The following is a 23,161-nucleotide window of genomic DNA, read 5'->3' as shown; positions in this document are numbered from 1 at the left end:
TTGCGTTCTCCAAATTTTGGGAAGCAGTCATTACTGGTTGGTGACACTTCTAGACCTCCGCTACAAGGAGAACTTTCTATCTCTCATTCCCACGGCAGACAGGTCTACTAAAATGGTGCAGTACCAGAAGGCCCTTGTTGCAGAGCAATGCAAAAGTGCAAAAACACATCAAAAACGCTACGTGTGAACATAGGCCAAGGTGTGGAGGAGCATTTTTGGTTTTGGTTATTTATTTTGCCTTATATGCAAGTCATTACCCTGGAAAGAATGCTCCTTAACGTTTTTCCCAGGAAATTGTGAGTCCGTAAAAGTGGCGTAATACCTCTGACAACATTGTTCACCGTAGTGACCTGGGAGTCAGATATGCTTCCAGGGGTCTTCCCCATGCTGTTCCCATGTCATTTGAGCACTGTTCCCATCAATTTGAGCAATTTTTAGGCCCCCTGCAGACGTCTGGGAGGGGCCGCCTGTAAATTGCTCGAGTTTCCCATAGACTTACATTGGGCTCGAGCAACAAGCACTAGAGCATTTTAGTTCTCGCTCATCACTACAAGTGAACCTTAGCTTGCAATTCTCCAAATGAGAGTAGTTTTTAAATCGACTGTATCAGCACAGTGTCACATACCTTTTTGAAACCAGGAGATCAGATAACAGAATATAAAAAAGGCAGGACAACATTGGTAAGCGTGAATAGGAAAGAAGTGTTTGAAACATTGTTCTTACATATGAAAAGAATGTACATAAAATATTAGCTAAAAGGAGAGCTGAAAGAATACAGCAGAATTATAGTTATGAGCTTTGAATGATAGGAGTATGGGTCTATGGCATTAATCTGCTGATCTTAGATAAGGCAGCATATTCTGCTAACACATCCGTTTTAATATATCTGTATGTATACTAGTGGTAAACTTACTGGCTAAGTAAATTTACAGGCTATCCTTATTTAGATTAAATAAAAAAGGATATGAACACTAAATTGTGATAAAATTTTATTCCAGTTAAAAAGTAGAAAATATCTCTGAATAAATTATACATTACATATACATTACATACGAGCTGCTCAAGATTTACAAGTGATAACATCAAAAACACATTTCTTTTGTTAGGGATCATTTAATATTCCACATAGTATTATATAGTTAGACTTCTTGTGTTTTATGAAAAAGTAGAAGGGATGATCACACTTTACCTCTTCACCAGGAAAGCTGCGAACAGACATGACAGATGCTGTACTACTGGCAGCCTCAGTTCCTTTTTCATTGAGCTCTAGGACTGTTTGGTGATAAACCTCAGACACAAACATATCGCCCTGCTTTGTCATTCCTGAGAAATCTGCTTTGGTCTGACTGAACGCATCGGAAATTCCAAGAGATGAAAGCATACTTTTCATGGAGAAGCTTTTCTCTATTCTGAACTTTGGCAGATGTACTAAGACATTCATCATCTTCATTTCTGAATTGTCCATCAATTTGTTTACTTCTTCTGCTGACATCTCTTTTACCTGCATCAAAAATAGACAGTAAAATTATCTACAAGACAATCTTTTCTCAAGCAAACTCAAATTGGAGATGTAATGTGGCGCATGTAAATTCATTGAGCACACTTAACTGTGCAAACATTTTTCAGGTATAAACCCCACTCTCAGATTCTGTGGTCATGATGCCGCAAGTAAAGGGCACAGGGTACCTGGGGAAAGTGCCCACTTAAAGTCATGGTTGGTGCATCCTGACCCTTCACTTTCGTTAATAACAAATAATTTTTTTGTGCAAGATGAGATCACTAAAGTCCACCATTACAATGACACCAAATTTGTTAGTTTTTTTTTTGTACAATATATGTAATTTGAGAAAAAAAAAAATTGTGTTGGCATTATTCTAAGACCCATAAATTGTACATTTATCTGAGGAGCTATATGAAGGCCCAGTTTTTACAAGTCAATATGTAGCTTTCATTTGTATCATTTTCTTGAACATGTGACTTTTTGTTCACTTTTCATTCCACTTACTACAGTTTTCACTGATGCTATTTTGTGGTACATTGAACCTTCTGATCAGTTTTTATTACATTTTTTAGGAGCTGGGATAAACAAAAACAACAATTCTAGCACACGTTCACTGTGTGGTGAATAGCGTTGAGCGAATTTGTTCGGCGAATGTTCGAAAGTTTCAAATTTGGCACGAATATGGCACATTCGGATTCGTGATCGCAAAGGCGAGCAAATTTTCTTAAAATCGGAAAAGTTTGACGAATTTGCGCGGGACCGAGAATACTGGGCAATCACGGCGTTTTGAACAATTTTGTTAGCATAGTGCAAGTGTATGATGAGCGGTGACATGTGCCAGGTGAGTGTGGGGGCTGTGGAGAGCTTAGAACAGGTCAGATCAGCGGCGCACTGTTTTTTTTTTTTCTGTGGGCAGTAACTTTAACTGAGGAAAGCGCGGCCAGCCAATCATAGTGCAGGAAGCATCTACACCGTCCAGACATAAGGGTTTCTGCAATTGGCTGCAGAAATTACATGCCCTCTCAATATAAAAAGCGGCCATGTTCCCTCAGCGCCATTATATCCATGTCACTGCTGGAGACAGACGCAGCTCAGTGTTCTCCTGTGTAATGAGAGATATTAGCTAGATAGATGGGCACTTGTGTGATAGTCAGATAGTGTAGATAATTCCTGGCCTGTGTACCTCTGCAACCACTGGTGCAGCACATTTTTGGTGTTCTTGTGGAAGTACTGAGATTCTGACAGAAACAGAGGGCCCATACCATACAATAGTGCTGTGCACCGCTGGTATAGAGCTCCATGTCTCAGTATACCTTGAATCTTTTTTTGCACTTGCTAATGTGATCAAGCAAGCGCAGTGCACTTTTTTATTTAGTGGGGTTGAAATTGTGCTCTGCACAGTCTGCAGAGCTTCTTATTGCAAAGCACAAAATCTGTTTTTTTTCTGTTATTGTGATATTGAAAGCTGTGTGCACTAAAGTTTTTTTTTGTGTCAGATACTATTTTAGTGGAGTTGAACTTCAGTTGGTTTCAGAGTAAAAAAATACATTTTTCTCCTGCTACGCCCAGTCCAATAAATATTTTTTCCTGTGCCAAAAGTCATACAATGCTATAAGCCAGCTACTACGTCAGTGGCGGTCAAATTTAGCTTGTACACACAGTCAAACCTATATATATTTTTGGTAGACAGGAAGAGTGAGGTTAAGTTGATCCAGTCTGCAAAAAGGCAGATCCTATTTTAGTGGTGTTGAACTTGTCCTGGATTCACAATGAAAAAAAACAAACTTCTCTTACTAGGCCCAGTCCAAAAAATATTTTTCCCTGTGCCAAAAGTCATACAGTGCTATAAGCCAGCTACTATGTCAGTAGCGGTCAAATTCAGCTTGTACACACAGTCAAACCTATATACACTGCTCAAAAAAATAAAGGGAACACTCAAATAACACATCCTAGATCTGAATGAATGAAATATTCTCATTGAATACTTTGTTCTGTACAAAGTTGAATGTGCTGACAACAAAATCACACAAAAATTATCAATGGAAATCAAATTTATTTACCAATGGAGGCCTGGATTTGGAGTCACCCCCAAAATTAAAGTGGAAAAACACACTAAAGGCTGATCCAACTTTGATGTAATGTCCTTAAAACAAGTCATAATGAGGCTCACTATTGTGTGTGGCCTCCACGTGCCTGTTTGACCTCTCTACAACTCCTGGGCATGCTCCTGATAAGGTTGCGGATGGTCTCCCCTGGGATCTTCTCCCACACCTGGACTGAAACATCCGCCAACTCCTGGACAGTCTGTGGTGCAACGTGACATTGGTGGATGGAGCGAGACATGATGTCCCAGATGTGCTCAATCGGATTCAGGTCTTGGGAACAGGCGGGCCAGTCCATAGCTTCACTGCCTTCATCTTGCAGGAACTGCTGACACACTCCAGCCACATGAGGTCTGGCATTGTCCTGCATTAGGAGGAACCCAAGACCAACCGCACCAGCATATGGTCTCACAAGAGGTCTGAGGATCTCAGCTCGGTACCTAATGGCAGTCAGGCTACCTCTGGTGAGCAAATGGAGGGCTGTGCAGCCCACCAAAGAAATTCCACCCCACACCATTACTGACCCACTGCCAAACCGATCATGCTGAAGGATGTTGCAGGCAGCAGATCGCACTCCACGGCGTCTCCAGGCTTTCATCTGTGAAATTGATTGTCAATCAGTGTTGCTTCCTAAGTGCACAGTTTGATTTCACAGAAGTTTGATTTACTTGGAGTTATATTCTGTTGTTTAAGTGTTCCCTTTATTTTTTTGAGCAGTGTATATTTTAGCGGCGTTGAACTTGTCCTGGTTTCAGAGTAAAAAAAAAAAAAAAAACTTCTCTTACTAGGCCCAGTCCAAAAAATATTTTTTTCTGTGCCAAAAGTCATACAGTGCTATAAGCCAGCTACTACATCAGTGGTGGTCAAAGTCAGCTGGACTCAGAGCTTATGCAGAGTAACCCAAAAATATTTTTTGCTCTGAGTAAAGTGATACTGCTGGCTAGATCTGAGTTTGAAATATTTTGGAGCATATATTCTATGTCATACTGGCCTCATCCACATTAAACAAAAAATATTTCTTCTGTTCCTAAAGTAATACAGCATGGGACATCTCAGTTTGAAACTGTTTGGAGAATATCTAGTAGGTTTAATCGGCCTCATGCACACTAACAAATTTCTTTTGTCTGTTAGTAACGTTATACGGCAGGCCATATCTTACCTTGTTATTTAGTGCCGCTGAAATTCAGGTGTGTGCTGAGCTATTGCACAGGAAAAAACTTATTTTTCTTTAGTTAATTGCGTGCTCCTACCACTGTATCTGACCAACATGAGTGGGAAAATGAGTGGGCGTGGTGGAAGGGGGAATAGGCTTGGTGTTCAAGATGTACGTGGGGTACGTGGTAGTGTTAGTGAAAGCACTAGTGAACCAACACAAACCGGTCCTATCCAAAGACAACGGACAACTTATGTTAGTGAACGGCCTACTGCACTCCCTTCCTTTGGCAGCCGCACAGTGATACGCCTTGTTGATAAGGCCCAGAAAGAGCAGGTGCTCCAGTAGATCACAAGCTCCGCTTTCAGTGTCTTTTCCTCTTCTTCCTGCACCTCAACATCACACGCAGTACAGTCCACAGAAGTGGCTCTCAAATACCCATGCTTCCCCCCGCGTCACAACTGGCCAACTGCCCAACTGACTGTAGCAAACCACAGTCTGTAGAACTCTTCACCCATTCTACACCATGGGCATCAGAAGTGTACTCCAAACAGTCACAAAGTCAAGGGGAGGAAAGCATCTGCACCGATGCCAAAATTTTTGTTTTGCTTGGATTCAGGGCAGGACGAAGTAGAGTTCGAGCAGGTTCCTGACCCTTATCACCAGACGTTAACCGCAGGGGAGAGAGGTGATCCCAATGAGACTCAGATACCTGAGGCTCATGCGGACTGTACTGTGCTGTCAGGACAACAAGAGGAGAGGGGTCACTCTGAGGGCGAGGAATGGGATAACACATTGTATGATGATGAGGTTGAAGATCCTAGTTGGTGTGAATCCAGAGTCACGCAGCCGAGTAGCTCATCTGAGGAGGTAGAGGAGGAAGACGAGGAGATTACATTTCGCCCTACGGCGCAGACACGGAGTGATACAAGCACGAGGAGCATTGCATCATTAGCCACAACTGTGGCTGTGGCCAGCAGCCGTCACGGGTCTGCAGCTCGCAGGGACAGCAAGGGTTGCCTAGCATGGGGATTTTTTGTCACTGCAAAGGATGAGCCAACTCACCTTATCTGCAAACTTTTGCGATAAAAAACTCCATAGCGGGAAAAACTGCAATAATTTGACTACTACATGCGTGAATGTTCACATGCTCAAACAACATTCTTTACGCTGGGAATCTTATAGCGCTGAAATGTGGACCAGCACACCTCAACAACCATCAGCTGCCCCATCAAAAGCATCCGCTGCTTCTTCCTCCTCCTCTGTTACCGTGCCAAGTATTGTCACGCAGGTCTCCCATTGCAGATACTCCAGTTCTTTACCCGCTCCAGTCAAGCTGAGTGACAGCCCGTCAGCTGTAACGGAAGCGGACACACCTGCTGTGCTTGTTTCACCGAGTACACCACATGTTTCTCAATCCACCGTAACATCTGCACCTCACTCACACTCCACCAGTTTTTCCGGTTCACTATACTCCACCCTCTCTCAGCACCTTAGCCAGAGCTTGGTCCCGCTGTTGTGGTCACGTAAAAGATTGCTTCATCCTACGCATGACAAAGCTAACAGGTTGAACTCCACCATCTCAAATCTGTTGGCCACGGAAATGCTGCCCTTCTGCCTGGTAGATACAGACGGTTTCCGAAAACTGATGGCCATCACAGTATCCCAGTACCAGTTGCCCAGTCTCCATTACTTCTCTAAGAAAGCTGTGCCTGCCATAAACCAGCATGTCACAGACAACATCACCCGTTCCTTGTCTAAATCTATGTGTGCCAGGGTGCATTTCACCACAGACACCTGGACAAGTAAGCATGGCCAAGGGTGTTGCATCTCGCTGACTGGGCACTGGGTGACTCTGGTGGCTGTGGGGTCAGGCAGGCAAGGGGCTGCTTCACAAATCTTGGAATCCCCAAGGCTTGCAGCAGAAACCTCTGTACTTCCTACTTCCTCCGCTGCTTCTGCGTCCTCCACCTCCTCTAGGGCCTCTATCTTCACACTCAACCTCTGCCTTAAAGAGACACACGTTCCAAGGGTGCGGAACGAATACACACCACCTCCGTACTGCGCAGTCAGGGCTCACCGTAATCAGGCATTCTTCAAATTAATATGTCTTGGAGATCGCAGTCATACAGGTGAAGAGTTGTGGGCAGCTCTCCAGGCTCAGTTTGAGCAATGGCTGTCTCCGCTGAACCTAGAGCCAGGGAAGGCCGTGTGCGATAATGGTGCAAACCTGTTAGTGGCCCTAGCCGAGGCAAGCTCGCACACGTGCCTTGCATGGCTCACGTCCTCAAACTGACGGTACAGCGATTTGCCACTATCCTGACCTGGATTAGTTGCTTCACAAAGTACAGAAGCTGTGTGCTCACTTCCGCCGTTCGCACCCCTCATGTCATCGACTTGCATCAATACAGAGGTCTTTGTCTGTACCAGTTAACAGGTTGATCTGTGATGTGCCGACGCGGTGGAATTCCACTCTGCACATGTTGCAGTGACTGTGCCAGCAGCAACGAGCTCTGACACAGTATGTCATGATGTATAGCTTGGGGCAAAGCAGTATGGACTTAGGGCATATCACGTTTGCGGAGTGGGAACAGATTAAGGACCTCTGCACCCTTCTGCACAGTTTTGAAATGGCTACTAAACTGGTTAGTGCTGACGATGCCATCATCAGCATCACTATTCCGGTCATAAACATGCTGGAGCAAACTTTGAATAACCTGCGGCAGGAGGTGGTGGCCCCAGAAGAAGAGGAGGATGCAGAAGGGATACCAATGTCTCAAATTTCCAGACTGTCGTCACACAGGCGGATGCCAAGTGACGGTGGATTACAGCGATCGAGGGGGTTTGGTGATACCAGGTAAACTGTTAGTGAAGGTGCAAGAGCCGAGGAATTAATGGAGGAGGAAGAGGTGATGGGCGAAAAGCTGTCAGAGGATGAAGAAGATAATCATCCCCTCTCGTTTGAACGTGGTTGGCAGGAGGGGACGGAGGAAACAAGCATCAGTGTTACGCAGCCCATAATACAGCCTGGCTTTGGACCTCCTGGAAGAGCTCGACATATGAGTGCCTGCTTGATGCATTATCTGCAACATGATCCCCATATAGTTAGGATTCAAAATAATGCTGACTACTGGGTGGCCACTCTGTTAGATCCACGTTATAAGAGTCAATTTTGCCAGATGCTTCCCGCTCTGTAAAGGGACCCGCTTATGTTGGAGTATCGCAAACAAGCTTTTAAGCAACCTTAATAGAGGTTTTCCCCAAGATAAAAGTGAGACACACAGTGTGCATCGCAGATGTAGTCTTTCAACCTCCAGCACGTCAGTTCGTCAACACCAAAACATTAGCAGCAGCAGCAGCAGAGTAAGTGGCAGAAGCAATTTCTGGGAGTCCTTTCACACATTTTTTTGCACCAAGCTCATGCACCAGCACAACAAAGTACAAGTCTGACATGTGGTGAACGACTGGAAAGGATGGTGGAGGAGTATCTAGAGCTTAACATGAATACCATCAGGGAAGATTTTGGCCCTTTTACATTTTGGTTTTCAAAAATGGATGAATGTCCTGAGCTCGCCTCTCACGCCTTGGAGGGTTTATCATGCCCGGCAGCCAGCGTTCTCTCTGAATGTGTCTTCAGTGCTGCTGCTAGTGTCTTGACAGATACGCACACCTGGCTGCCCCCTGAAAGTGTAGACCGCCTAACTTTCAACAAGATGAACAAGTCATAGATCTCCAAGGACTTTTGCACCCCAATTGCAAACTGTACAGAGTAGGCGATGTTGTCGTTTTGAGTGTGCTGCATTGATCTCTTGAAATTGCAGCCTGTGATATGGCTTCTGTGCCTGCTCTTGCTGCTGCTGCGGGTTTTAGGCCCTAATTTTGGGAAATGTGGAGAATTCTGATTGTGTCTCCATCCATTGGGTTGGCTGTAGTGGGACAGGTTTGGGTCTGCGTTAAACTACTTGTAGTCTGATGATATTGATGCCACTTCGGTGGTGTTAGGCCCTCATTTAGGGCAATGTGAACACTCCTGGTTAGGTTTCCATCTGCTGGGTTAGCTGTATTGGAAGAGGTGTAGGTCTTATTTACACAATTTCTACTGTAGTGAAATTGATTAGACATTGCTAGTGTCCGCCACTAATTTTTTGAAATGTGGAGAATCATGATTGGGTCTCTATTAGTGTTGAGCGAGTATTTTCTGTTCCGAGTATGCTCGGGCGAGCACCGAGTATTTACAGCTGCTCGGTGATATGTTTGAATCGCTCCCATGTGCATGATTTGCAACTGTTTGACAGCTTTATTACATGTCAGGAATGTGTAAGAAATAGACATTCCTCACATGTAATAAAGCTGTCAAACAGTCGCAAATCATGCACACGGGAGCAATTCAAACATATCACCGAGCAGCTGTAAATACTCGGAGCTCGGCCCGAGCATACTCACCGAAAGGGTTAACAGAACATACTCGCTCAACACTAGTCTCCATCTATTGGGTTGGCTGCAGAGGAACTGGTTTTGGCCTCCTTTGCAATACTTATACTCTAGTGAAATTGATGCCACTTTGGTGGTGATAGGCCCTCATTTAGGGCAATGAGAACACTCCTGGTTAAGTCTCCATCTCTTGGGTTGTCTGTACTGGGAGAGATGTGGGTCTCATTTACACTATTTCAACTGTAGTGAAATTGATTACACTTTGCTGGCGTCTGCCGCTAATTTTTGGAAATGTGGGGAATCCTGAATGGGTCTCCATCCATTGGGTTGACTGTAGTGGAAGAGGTTTTGGTCTCCATGCATTTCTATAGTTATACTGTAGTGAAATTGAGCATTTGGTGCAGATATTGTTCTCCCCAAATGGGTACGCAAACATGATAAACTCTAAATTGATTTTTCAATAAACAACCATCAGCAGCCCCATCAAACACCTCTGCTGCTTCTTCCTCCTCTTCTGTTACTGTGCCAAGTTGTGTCAAGCAGGTGTCCAACAGAACCAGCTGTATACCCACTGCAGTTAGGCTGAGTGATGAGTGACAGCCCGTCAGCTGTAAGTGAAACTGACATGCCTGCTGTGTTTGTTACTCTGAGCACACCACATGTTTCTCAATCCACCGTAACATCTCCGTCTGCACCTCACTCACGGTCTATCGGTTTCTCCATTTCACCGTACTCTTCTCTCTCTCAGCACTGCAGCCAGCCCTCAATCCCGCTGTTGTAGTCATGCGGCGCCTCTGAGGGTTCAGTCACCACAGAGGTACTGCATCTCACCCAGAGGTGTGGTATCTCACTCTCAGGTAAGGATGGAGTACTGCCCGGGACCCAACCACTTGCATACATTACACTCCACTTCTGAGGGCAGGGCGAGATTGCTCCTAAGGGAGAGCACAGTCCCTGGTCCCTAGCTGGAGGGCGGAACCATGTAGTGGGTGTGGGTGGAGGAAGGAGTTTAGGGGAGCACTTCAGGAGTAGTATAAAAAGGGGTGCAACCATCTAGAAGGGGTTCAGTCAGAGGAGAGAGAGTTGGGAGCAGGAGCTCTGTTGGAGCTCTGCTCAGAGGATCGGGTCTAGAGAGAGAGGCCCAGGAGGATTGGCAGGACGAGGAAGGGAGCAGGGATGGCTCCAGGAGGAACAGAAGGGATCCTAGGGGCATGGGAAGTGCGGATGCCACCCGTGCGCCGGAATCTACATGGACGGGGAGGGATCAAGTCGCAGAGGGGACTGGCCCCTAAACTAGTGGAGAACTACAAGGCTCAGCTAGATAACCGGAGGCTGCTGTACTTGCAAGGTGCAGCTGCCACCACCACAATTACATTGCCGAAAAGGTGGCCACAGAGGATCCAGGGGACTGCAGGTCGCCCGACAGGATCCGAGGCTATCGGCTTGGGACACTGATTGTGAGGCGCAGGGCAGGAGGGTGAGAGCCAGCGCAGGAAGACGACCGAGGAAGGCACATAAAATGGGGTCCCATTTAAGTACTCCTGAGTTACTTGAGAGATTGCTGAACCCCTTCCTTGGTGAGTGCAGGACGACGTGGGAGGTTACTCTAGTACTGGTAACCTAAAATTCAACAACTGTGAGTAAACCTTGAAGACTGCACCCCACTGTGTCCTGGAATTATTAATTGCGCCATCCCCTGCACTACACTGCACAGCAACATCTATAACATCACCATCTACACTGCCCTGGAGCTAAGCTCTGCCTGTGGAGAGCCGAACCAATTCTGCTGCGTCACCATCAGCTCCAGACGATCTGTACCGCGGTGGCGGCTCCATATAGCCGCATACCACAGGTGGCGTCACGAACATTAAACTATAAAAACTTTATTCCCCTGTCACCAGAATCCCCTTTTTATTGACTGCCCTGGGTCACAGACCGGGTCACCGCCACTGTGACATCCTGCAGCACCGACTGGCCCGGCTACAGAGTACCCCACGGCCCAGGGGGCGCGTCAGTCACGTAAAAGAATATTTCATCCTACACATGACAAAGCTAAGAGGTTGATCTCCACCATCTCCAATCTGTTGGCCACGGAAATGTTGGCCTTAGGCCCTATTTTTTTAAATGTAAACACTTCCGATTGAGTCTGCATCTCCTGGGTTGGCTGTAGTGGGACAGGTATGGATCTTCGTTAAACTACTTGTAGTCTGATGACATTGATGCCACTTTGGTGGTGTTAGACCCTCATTTAGGGCAATGTGAACACTCATGGTTAAGTCTCCATCTCCTGGGTTGGCTGTACTGGAAGAGGTGTGGGTCTTATTTACACTATTTCTACTGTAATGAAATTGATTAGACATTGCTAGTGTCTGCCACTAATTTTTTTAAATTTGGGGAATCCTGATTGGGTCTCCAGCTATTGGGTTAGCTGTAGTGGAACCTTCCTGTTCTGCAGTCTAAGTTGTGTAAGGTTGCTTACCAGTCCTTGCTACACTCCTGATAGAAACTCTGCCTGCTGCACTCCTGATACAGACTTTGCCTGCTGCACTTCTGATAGAAACTCTGCCTGCTGCACTCCTGATACAGACTCTGCCTGCTACACTCTGATACAGACTCTTCCTGCTGCACTCTGATACAGACTCTGCCTGCTGCACTCTGATACAGACTCTGCCTGCTGCACTCTGATACAGACTCTGCCTGCTGCACTCCTGATACAGACTCTGCCTGCTGCACTACTGATAGAAACTCTGCCTGCTGCACTCCTGATACAGACTCTGCCTGCTACACTCTGATACAGACTCTTCCTGCTGCACTCTGATACAGACTCTGCCGGCTGCACTCTGATACAGACTCTGCCTGCGGCACTCTGATACAGACTCAGCCTGCTGCACTCCTGATTCAGACTCTGCCTGCTGCACTACTAATAAAGACTCTGCCTGCTGCATTCTGATACAGACTCTGCCTGCTGCACTCCTGATACAGACTCTACCTGCTGCACTCCTGATACAGACTTTGCCTACTTTACTCCTGATACAGACTCTGCCTGCTTCACTCCTGATACAGACTCTGCCTGCTGCACTCCTGATACAGACTCTGCCTGCTGCACTCTGATGCAGACTCTGCTTGCTGCACTTTGATACAGACTCAGCCTGCTGCATCATCTAGTCTGTCCTACTGGGTTCAGCTGCTGCGCGTCCATTGGTCTGTCCTGGAGTGTCACCTGGCGTTCATCGGGAGCAAAGTATAACCTCACCATCAGAGGCTCTAGTGAACAGTCCGATGCTCGCTTAGTTACGCCCCTGCAAGGTCTTCAGGGTCCGTGGCACAGTGGTTCCACAAACCACGTCCGTGACAGTGCACCCTCGCAGGCAGGGGTCTCTCTCCTGTTGTATCAGTCGGTGACCCCTTTTGACATGTAAAACGCAACTGAATAAATGTCGCTGTCACAGTAATAATAATTATAGTACTTGTACTCTGGGTCAATTGATGGCACTTTCCTGGTGTCTACACCTAATTTGATGTGTTTTGACAGCTTTTGGTCCCGTTTCTAGGTGTTGTCTATGCATTTTTTTGGTCCCCCATTGACTCCTATGGGATTCGGAAATGTTGGGCGAACATTCGGCGAACAGATTCGGCGAATATCAATTTGTTTGGCGAACTTTTCTGAACCGAACATTGAAATGTTCACTCATGCCTAGTGGTGAATGACAGTTTTATAGTATTGGAGGATTCAATTACAGTGATATATATATATATATATATATATATATATATATATATATTTATATTTATGTTTTACTTCTTTTTCAAATGAAAATCTCTTTTAAAATAAAACATTTTTTCCAGGGGGTGTAACTTTCTGCGAAGATTAAGGCCACGTTCACACGTTTAGTATTTGGCCAATATAGTACATTAGTATTTGTAAGTCAAAACCAGGAGCGGGTGAAGAATCCAGTGGTGCAAGTGTTTCCATTACAGTGGTGGCCAAAAGTATTGGCACTCCTGCAATTCTGTCAGATAATACTCAGTTTCTTCCTGAAAATGATTGCAATCACAAATTCTTTGGTATTATTATCTTCAATGAAAAAACACAAAAAGAATTGTCCTAAAGCCAAATTGGATACAATTCCACACCAAACCTAAAAAAGGGGGTGGACAAAAGTATTGGCACTGTTTGAAAAATCATGTGATGCTTCTCTAATTCGTGTAATTAACAGCACCTGTAACTTACCTGTGGCACCTAACAGGTGTTGGCAATAACTAAATCACACTTGCAGCCAGTTAACATGGATTAAAGTTGACTTAACCTCTGTCCTGTGTCCTTGCGTGTACCACATTGAGCATGGAGAAAAGAAAGAAGACCAAAGAACTGTCTGAGGACTTGAGAAACCAAATTGTGAGGAAGCATGAGCAATCTCAAGGCTACAAGTCCATCTCCAAAGACCTGAATGTTCCTGTGTCTTCCGTGCGCAGTGTCATCATGAAGTTTAAAGCCCATGGCACTGTGGCTAACCTCCCTAGATGTGGACGGAAAAGAAAAATTGACGAGAGATTTCAACGCAAGATAGTGCGGATGGTGGATAAAGAACCTCGACTAACATCCAAACAAGTTCAAGCTGCCCTGCAGTCCGAGGGTACAACAGTGTCAACCCATACTATCCGTCGGCGTCTGAATGAAAAGGGACTATATGGTAGGATACCCAGGAAGACCCCACTTCTTACCCCGAGACATAAAAAAGCCAGGCTGGAGTTTGCCAAAACTTACCTGAGAAAGCCTAAAACGTTTTGGAAGAATGTTCTCTGGTCAGATGAGACAAAAGTAGAGCTTTTTGGGAAAAAGCATCAACATAGAGTGTATAGGAAAAAAAAAGAGGCATTCAAAGAAAAGAACACGGTCCCTACAGTCAAACATGGCGGAGGTTCCCTGATGTTTTGGGGTTGCTTTGCTGCCTCTGGCACTGGACTGCTTGACCGTGTGCATGGCATTATGAAGTCTGAAGACTACCAACAAACTTTGCAGCATAATGTAGGGCCCAGTGTGAGAAAGCTGGGTCTCCCTCAGAGGTCATGGGTCTTTCAGCAGGACAATGACCCAAAACACACTTCCAAAAGCACTATAAAATGGTTGGAGAGAAAGCACTGGAGACTTCTAAGGTGGCCAGCAATGAGTCCAGACCCGAATCCCATAGAACACCTGTGGAGAGATCTCAAAATGGCAGTTTGGAGAAGGCACCCTTCAAATATTAGGGACCTGGAGCAGTTTGCCAAAGAAGATTGGTCTACAATTCCAGCAGAGCATTGTAAGAAACTCATTGATGGTTACCGGAAGCGATTGTTCGCAATTATTTTGGCTAAAGGTTGTGCAACCAAGTATTAGGCTGAGGGTGCCAATACTTTTGTCTGGCCCATTTTTGGAGTTTTGTGTGAAATGATCAATGATTTGATTTTTGCTTCATTCTCTTTTGTGTTTTTTCCTTGCAAGCAAATTAAATGAAGATAATAATACCAAAGAATTTGTGATTGCAATCATTTTCAGGAAGAAACTGAGTATTATCTGACAGAATTGCAGGGGTGCCAATACTTTTGGCCACCACTGTATATGTTTCCTCTGATTTTTCCACTACTGATTTTGGTTTATAAATAAGGACCACATACTGATAGTACAAACCTGGCATAACTATTTCATTTTTTTTTATTACAGAGCATTCTGAATGATCAATTTTTGTACAACAAACTGTAATTATTATTGACAATAATTTAGGATGCAGACAACTTATTGAATAAAATACACAGTATATATAAAATACACTGCACTACTTATGTGGTATAGTGCATTATTTTTACCTAATTAATGAGCTTTTTAACAACGCAGAATCAGAGCCCTTATTTTAGACGTCCAGTTGACATGGCAACCAGCCAGCAATCCATGATCGTTTTGCAATGATGGAGAAGGCTCTACAATGGGAGTGCTTTCTCTCTGTTAAACTGTTGGCATCAGAGCTACAATGCAGCTACAACTGCATATTACAGCCACCACAGCTTCAAATGACAAGGACACAACACTTCTGCCTCTGTCATCTCTGGACTGTATATATACATCCTGCTGTGGTAAGTTATTGGTACTGCTCCCCTGATTCTGGAACAGTTTTCCTTTTTCTTTTGTTCCAAAGTTGTGCACCCAGTAATAAAGGTGCAAATTTTCCCTTCAATACAACTCTCTGAGCATGGATATGTTTCGATTGGCCATTGTCTGAGGAAAAGAAGCAAACACCCTTTGAGAAGTTTTATGGTATATGCCCAAATGGTTGAAGGGGAAATTTAAAAAAGGGGGCATAACTTTGGAACAGAGGGTCACAGAAGAAAAAAAAAGATCCAGAATAAGTGGAGCAGCATAAGTTGGAGGAGGTTATTATTTTAGATTAAAAAATCCAGTTAAAAGTCTTTTCTAAGGGATGAATGTAATTAAAGGGGTTGTCAGTCCAAATTGATGTCTGCAGTCATTCCATGTGACTGAAGACTTATGAATCCCCCCAGTGCATGCACTGTGCCCTGTGGGGATTTGCCAGTTTCTGAGCCGAGACCAGAGGGTATGTATGGATGGCTGCATTACTAGTCAGGGCGTGGCCTCACTCAATACAAGTGTATGAAGTAAGGCCGTGCCCACTGGATGGTCACTGGCCAGGAGTATGTATAACCTATACATACCCTCCAGTCTCGGCTCGGAAAACGGTGAATCCCAGCAGCACACAGTGCGTGCGATAGGGGGATTCATAAGTCTGCAGTCACTCAGAGTGACTGCAGACTTATCGATTTGGACCAGACAACCCCTTTAAAGCACCTCTGTATCTAGAGAGACTTCATACTATAAGGCAAATAGAGTATGTTCAGCTTCTTTAAAATATAGCCATGTTGGCTCAATATATTGCCAAGAAAGCTGTAATGAACATGTATACAGAGATAATCTACTTTAGAGTCAGTTAAGAATATCTTTGTGGGCAGCGCTTGCGCAGATTGCGAGAGTCACTTGCCGATAAATGCTACTGCGCATGTGCTGGCGCCATTTTGTTGGAGCCAAATTAATTATTTTTTTAAGACCACAATATTAAATGCACAGGCACACTATTTAGAATAGGAGGCAGGTCACTGAAGGTTCAGTGACCTGTCATTTAAACCCAGAATGATGATGATGAGGCCAGAGCACCAAAAAAAGACCCGCCCACAGGCCCATTCTGGAACACGAGCATCTCATTAACTCAAAATTGGAAATACAGATTAAACAAGAACCGCAAGACACATTTCTTCAACCCAAGTATCATTTTAATCAGAGTAACAGCATCAACCTGACAATGTCTGTAGTTTACTTAGCAAAATCCTGATGACAGGTTTCTTTTAAGGGTATGTGCCTACGATCAGGAAATAGCATAGTTTTGGAAGCAGCGTATTTTAGCTGCTTCCAAAATGCTGCGTTCTAATCATGCAGCTAAATCCACAAGTGTTCATTGAACCATGCGGATTTAACGCATCTAATGAATGGCTATGGATTTAGCTACACATCAGAGACTAGCGTCTCCGCTGCAGATAATTGACATGCTGCGGCTCGAAATCCCGCACTGTGGATGAGTTTACGCAGCATCAAGTAGAAGCACAGAGGGCATGGAATTTCTATAAATCCCATCCACTGTGCTTGTAATGTGAACACAGCGTCTTGGACACAGCGCAGGTTAGCTACGTCCAAAACGCTGCTATTCCTGATCATGGGCACATACCCTAAAGATGTAGTAAATGCCCTGATTGCCTTAAAAATATTGTGAGATTATTAGTTTTCAGTGCAATGGAAACATAAGGTTATGCTAGCACACATTCAAAGCCGCCTAGGCAGCTGCAGCTTGGCTTCACCAGCTCTAGTCAGGTTGTTAAGTATATCCAGCATAAAGGATGATATAATCTTTCGTAACCCTTTCTGTAATGTATCTAGGTATGTCTAGTCAATGATTAGTTAGAATTCATAATAAATTATAACACGTTAAACCCACCTCCATTTTTACTTCTATAAATCCAAGAAACAGCAGGGGTGTACCTAAGTGAGGAGTACCTTCTTTGGCTATCTAGTTGAAATGTAATAAACATTTATACCCACTAAAATATAAATTAGTAAAGAATGTTGACTAAATTGATTCATTTCTGTCTCATCTCAAACTTACCTGTTTAAACACAGAATTATTATCAGGAAGAAATATCATCATAGTGTAGTCTTGATCCACACCGTAAGGAAGCTCCAACAATTTTATGCCAGGATTCTTTATGTATTTTACTTTGAAGTAATTTGTGATGTGCATCATATTCACCATCACTTTTTCATTCTGAGAAACAGTCAAAAACACAAAATAATAACCTGATTATTTTTGCGAATAACATACAGAAATAACAGTTCAGTTCACTATTATTTTTATTTACATAGCGCCATTAATTTCCACAACATTTTATAGACATTATCATCACTGTCCCCACTGGGGCTCACAATCTAAATTCCCTATCAGTATGTCTTTGGAGTGTGGGAGAAAACTGGATTACCCAGAGAAAGCATATGCAAGTATTTGTTTTACTCTAAGTACATCTATCATCAATGCTACCTTATACATATAAACAGCCAACATAAAACTATTCAAGTTTACATGTTCTACAGAAGCACAAGGTGATAATCAATGGCGACTGTGATGAAAAAATGTTTATTATTAATTATGCCAGACGTTTTGTTCATTAAGTCAAGGGACATGAGCCATTGTTCAAATGAGCAAGTATGTTGACTCTTGTTGCATGTTGACTTGATGCTTGTTAATTTGTTGAATACCTGCTTATTACCTATTGTATCAGCCCCTGCAGTTTATTGCTCTATAAACCTTGGAGAACAAAGACACAGGTTAATTGAACAATCGATGTTTGTTAATTTGTTGAATGCCTGCTTATTACCAATTGTATCAACCCCTGCAGTTATTTATTCTATAAACCTTGGAAGACAAACTATTCAGATTAATTGAACAATCGAACAATGAGGGATTACCTCTTCCCACCTTCCCCTAAAACTTGTGGATAATGCCCTAAAAGACAGCTGTGGGTACAAAAGGGACCTCTCTGCTTTTCCAGAGAGACTCTACATGGCAGCAGCCAAGGCACCATGGCAATAACTGGAGAAATACAGATTTGCTCCACTGCCCTTCACTGAACCCATGGAGACTGTAAGAGAACCCAGGTTGGGACAATCAGGTCACCTGGCTACATACCTCAATGTGCTCTGTCAGCTTTCTAAGTTGCCACTACCTCTTCACTGTGGGTGCCTGCCAAAAGTGGGATGCTAGTGATTGGGGTAGTTGGCCCTGGAAACCCCGAAGTTGCAGATGTTCTAATTCCCGGCATGCCAGTGGAATGGTGAGACTCTGTAATTTCCACCATCTTGTGTATTTGCTGGGATTGAACTTTATGTTACTGATTGTTGGTGATCCAATAAAGTATCACCCCAATGTGTTACCCTCACCCTGTGTTGTCTGAGTGGTATTCTGCCCACGGAGTAGGATAATGGGCATTCAGTGGGATGAGCCCTAGTCCATGTGGTCTTTCTAAAGAGAATCAGGCCAGTGGACGAGAGCACCCACTTACCATCGTGTCTCCACAGCAATGAAATTAAATAATCTGTTTTAGGCCAGGTTCAAATGGATGTGTGAAAAAATGAGCTGGTTATTGTCTGCAGATTGCAGCTTTGTATGAAGCTCCATATGCAGATCTGCATTGTTGAAAAATGCAGTTGCTGCTAGTATTTACATGCACTATATTGCTCTGCTCAAAGGACCAGACAAGTGCATGCTGAGATATTTTTTCACATGGGCCACTGGTCCACATGAAAGGTCACTGGTGCGTAAAGGCAAATTCATTATTACTGGAACATTATGCTGTCTGATGAGAATACTGACAATACACTGACCAAATACAGCCTTCTGGAGTAGGCTTTAGGCCTAATTCAGACGTCCATAAAATACTGTCCTTGTACGGACCATGATCTACTGTATGTACTAGCCGTGGGTTACTCAACAGCCTTATATATATCTATGAGGCTATAAAGTTTGAGTCAGGAGAAAGGTGTACAGTCCATGCACTGCAGCTCATCTTCGGACTGTGTTTCACGAACGTCTGAATAAATACTTAATATATCGTATATACTCGTGTTTAAGCCAACTTTTTCAGCACATTTTTTTATGCTGAAAAATCCCCCCTCGGCTTATACTCAAGTATATACTTACATTCCAGCTCTGGATGGTGGGGTGGAGGGTGGGAGTGGCGGCAGAAGATCGGGCACAGGCAGTTGCAGTAGCCGGCTGCTGCAGCAATCCTGTGTGCCCACTATTAAAGAGAATGAATATTCACTCCTCTCCACACCCATGGGAGGAGTGAATATTCATTCTCCTTAATAGCACACAATGTCACTCGCAGCCACCGGCTCCTGCAGCGGCTCAGCGATCCTATGTGCCCCCTATTAGCGAGTATTAATATTCACTCCTCCCCACTCCCATGGACATGGAGAGGAATGAATATTCATTGTCTTTAGTAGTGGGCACATAGGATTGTTGAGCAGCAGCAGTAAGCCGGCGTCAGCAACGGAAAGTGTGCGCTATTAAAGAAAATGAATATTCACTCCTCTCCACGCCCATAGTCCCAGCATGAAGAAGAGTAAATATCCCCGCAGCTCACCTCAGCATCTGAGGGCACATGGCAATGATGTCATGCGCTGCTCAGATGCTGACATCAGCTGCTGGCAGAATATGACGCAGCGCTGGAGCAGAGGGAAGGAAGGTGAGTAGAATTGTTTATTTTTTTCATGTGTGCATTGATGAGGTGGCCGTGCATGCCAGGATTGGGATGAGGAGGCCATGCATACCAGGATTGGTGATGAGCGGGCCATGTATTCCAGGATTGGGGATGAGGGGGCCATGCATACAAGGATTGGTGATGAGGGGACCATGCATTCCAGGATTGGTGATGAGGGGGCCATGCATTCCAGGATTGGGGATGAGATGGCCATGAATACCAGGATTGGTGATGAAGGTTCCATGCATACCAGGATTGGGGATGAGGGGGCCATGCATACCAGGATTGGTGATGAAAGTTCCATGCATACCAGGATTGGGGATGAGGGGGCCATACATACCAGGAATGGTGATGAGGGGGCAATGCTTACCAAGATGGGCAGATTTACCAGTAGCTGCTGCATTTCCCACCCTAGGCTTATACTCGAGTCAATACGTTTTCCCAGTTTTTGTGGTAAAATTTGGTGCCTCGACTTATATTCGGGTCGGCTTATACTCGAGTATAAACGGTAAGTAAAAACATAGGGTAAAATATAAATAGAACACTCTGGCTAAAACAACATATATTATGTTATGCCTGGGGGGTGGTATATGATATTATTGAATAGAGCTTGTATTCCACTGTCTCCACATCTATTGTAGGTAGGAGATGCACAGCTTGAGGGAACTGCTTTATAGGCTCTGGGCACAGTGTTCTGCATTGTGCATGAGACTACATTGAAAAAGTCTAAGAAAATTATGATTCGATTTTTAAAGTACACTATTTGTTTTATTGTGAAACATTTAGAGAAATAATAATTAAAAAAAAACAGTAAAACAGTATTTACAGCTGCTATTCTCAATCAATAGAATTTACCAAATTCATCATGTAATTTTCAAATTCCTTCACTGTAGAAATGTATTATCTTTATTTACTTCTAACTCCAACCATTGCTTTAAGTGGACAAAATGTAAATAAGACATACCGACAGTCTTGTGAAGGGAGCCTTAGAAGTCTTCATTTCACTAAATGGTTTTGTCCAGTTTGCAGCAAAATATAATGTATTTGCAATTACTAACTTTGTGGTTGTAGAAATTGATTGATCTGGTAACAGTTGTTGAATTTTCCCTGCAGAGGAGAAATTAGTAATTTTGATATTAATGATAGTGTGCTGATCAGTAGCTAGAAGCACTGAATAATGTACGGATTCAATAGAAAGTCAATTAGCTTGTACTCAGAGTGAAGAAAAGGCTTATAGTCTTTCTATTAAAAGTAACCTGTGATGTCAAAAAATGCTATTAACCTGCAGTTATGGAGTTAATCTGCAGATTAATAGCATTCTAAAGCCGTGCGATCATCACACTGTAAACACGGCTACCGCGAGGAAATTAACTTTATTCCTCCCGGCAGCCTTCGGCTTTCAATCATGAAGGAGCAGCCTGCGTAGCTTCAGTCACCAGTACATAGTGAGTGATGGCTGTAACCACGCCCTGGCACTGACTGACAACCGACTCAATATTAATATACTGCTAAGTCAGCTGTCTGTTAGTCCCAGGGCATGGTTACAGATGCTGCTCACTATGTATTGAGCAGTGAATGATGCTGCACCAGGTACGCTCTATGACTGAAAGCTGGAGGCTCCCGAGTGGAAAAAAGTTAATTTCCTCACTGCAACCGAGCTTTCAGTATGGTGGTCTGGCATCCTTTAAGCCTGTGTGCATAGTCAGGGTAAGCTGAGTTCATGGGCTTGGTGAACAGTGTGCTGCAGAGCTGCTTTCTGAGTTATTGGTGGGGGCCTCAGTACCAAGACCCCACCAATCTGCTGCAAATGTTAAGTAGTAGCTATCATTAATAAAAATAAATACTCTTGAAATAACCCATGACGTATATTTACGTATATTTTTCCAGGTAATTACTTATTTATGGTTATGTTTGTGTGCATATAGTCCATCTGTATGAACACAATAGCAATATTTACGATGTACTGTAATATCATGATAATTTCAATAAATATACTTAAAAAAATCTTTTGCTTTTGTCCCCCATGTTTTTGTGTTCTGAGAGTTATAAATGTTACAATGCTACATTGACAGAGCTTGTGAGTAATTATTTTTTGTGGGGCAATCTACACTTTTTGCTGGTACAATTTTTGGGTAGATACAACTTTTCCATCATTTTTTATTCCATTGCTTGGCACCTGAGATAAAGAAAACAGTATTTTCTAGAATAGTGGTTACATTTTTTTTCTTTATGGTGTGTACTGCACAGTATAGTTCACATTTTCCCTTTATTCTACAGGTAACAATTACGGTGAAGCCCAATTTATAAAATTTATATAATTTTTATGTTCTATTGATTTTGCACAAGAAAAATACATACTCTTGCTTTTTTGTGTTGCCATATTCTGAAAGTCAAGAACTTTTTCTTTTTATTGGGTGAGCTTTTATCAACAAAATGATTTTTAGATACATATGACTTATTGATTACTCCAATCTGGTTTCTTATGAGGTGAAATGAAAAAACCCTAGAAATGTTGGCTTTTTTTGTTCCATTTTTTTCCTTACTGTGTTTGTCAGATAGATGACATGATAGTTTTATAGTTCTGGTATTTACAATCATGGCAAAATCAATAATTTATAGATTTTTTGTTTATTTTTTTTTAGAATAAAGCATTTTCCAATGTCTAAAAGTGATTGTGTTTTTAACACTGTTTCTTTTTTTATTAATACTTCTAAGTCGTTTTTCAAGGAGACTTGAACATGCAACTTTTTGATCACTTACATAATGCACTGCTTTACCTTTGTAGTGCAGTGTATTATGCTTGCCTATGTATCATATTTATATAATGGGAGGCAGCCTATAACACAGGGCTTGATAGGCTTCCACAGCTGGCAGACCTAAAGGCATTCAGTAAAGTTGCAAACGTTTAATTTTTTTTTGGACAGATCATCAAAAAATAATTGACTGACAATAATTTTTACCTAAATTTTGGAAAACCATAATAAATCATTGATTATAAGTGATACATGTCTATAAATCATAATTCTGATATGAAGACATGAGCTGCATTCACTTGTATCTGTAAAATAATGATAATTACAATCATAATAATCTGTATAAGTTTCTTCACCTTCAAAGAAA

At 43.2% G+C, this 23,161-nt stretch overlaps 1 protein-coding gene across 2 annotated transcripts in view; it reads right to left on the bottom strand.

Annotated features, from left to right (window-relative positions):
- Nucleotides 1–982: 982 nt before the first annotated feature.
- Nucleotides 983–23,161, bottom strand: part of LOC141264368 (leukocyte elastase inhibitor-like) — a 54,743-nt gene continuing 32,564 nt past the window's right edge. For both annotated transcript variants that reach the window (XM_073676650.1, XM_073676652.1), the window contains 3 exons: nucleotides 21,006–21,148; nucleotides 17,389–17,547; nucleotides 983–1,501 (listed from right to left, as the gene is read on the bottom strand). In XM_073676650.1, coding sequence (XP_073532751.1) covers nucleotides 1,103–1,501; nucleotides 17,389–17,547; nucleotides 21,006–21,148 — 701 coding nt within the window. In that variant the 3' untranslated portion in view covers nucleotides 983–1,102. The remainder of the gene's footprint in view (nucleotides 1,502–17,388; nucleotides 17,548–21,005; nucleotides 21,149–23,161) is intronic.

Source organism: Phyllobates terribilis, unplaced genomic scaffold (genome assembly GCF_046119375.1).
Source record: "Phyllobates terribilis strain yellow unplaced genomic scaffold, ASM4611937v1 Scaffold_4__5_contigs__length_816908805, whole genome shotgun sequence".
Classification (NCBI taxonomy): Eukaryota; Metazoa; Chordata; class Amphibia; order Anura; family Dendrobatidae; genus Phyllobates; species Phyllobates terribilis.
Note: the sequence above shows the minus strand (reverse complement) of the source record. Positions and strands in the feature narration are given on the sequence as shown.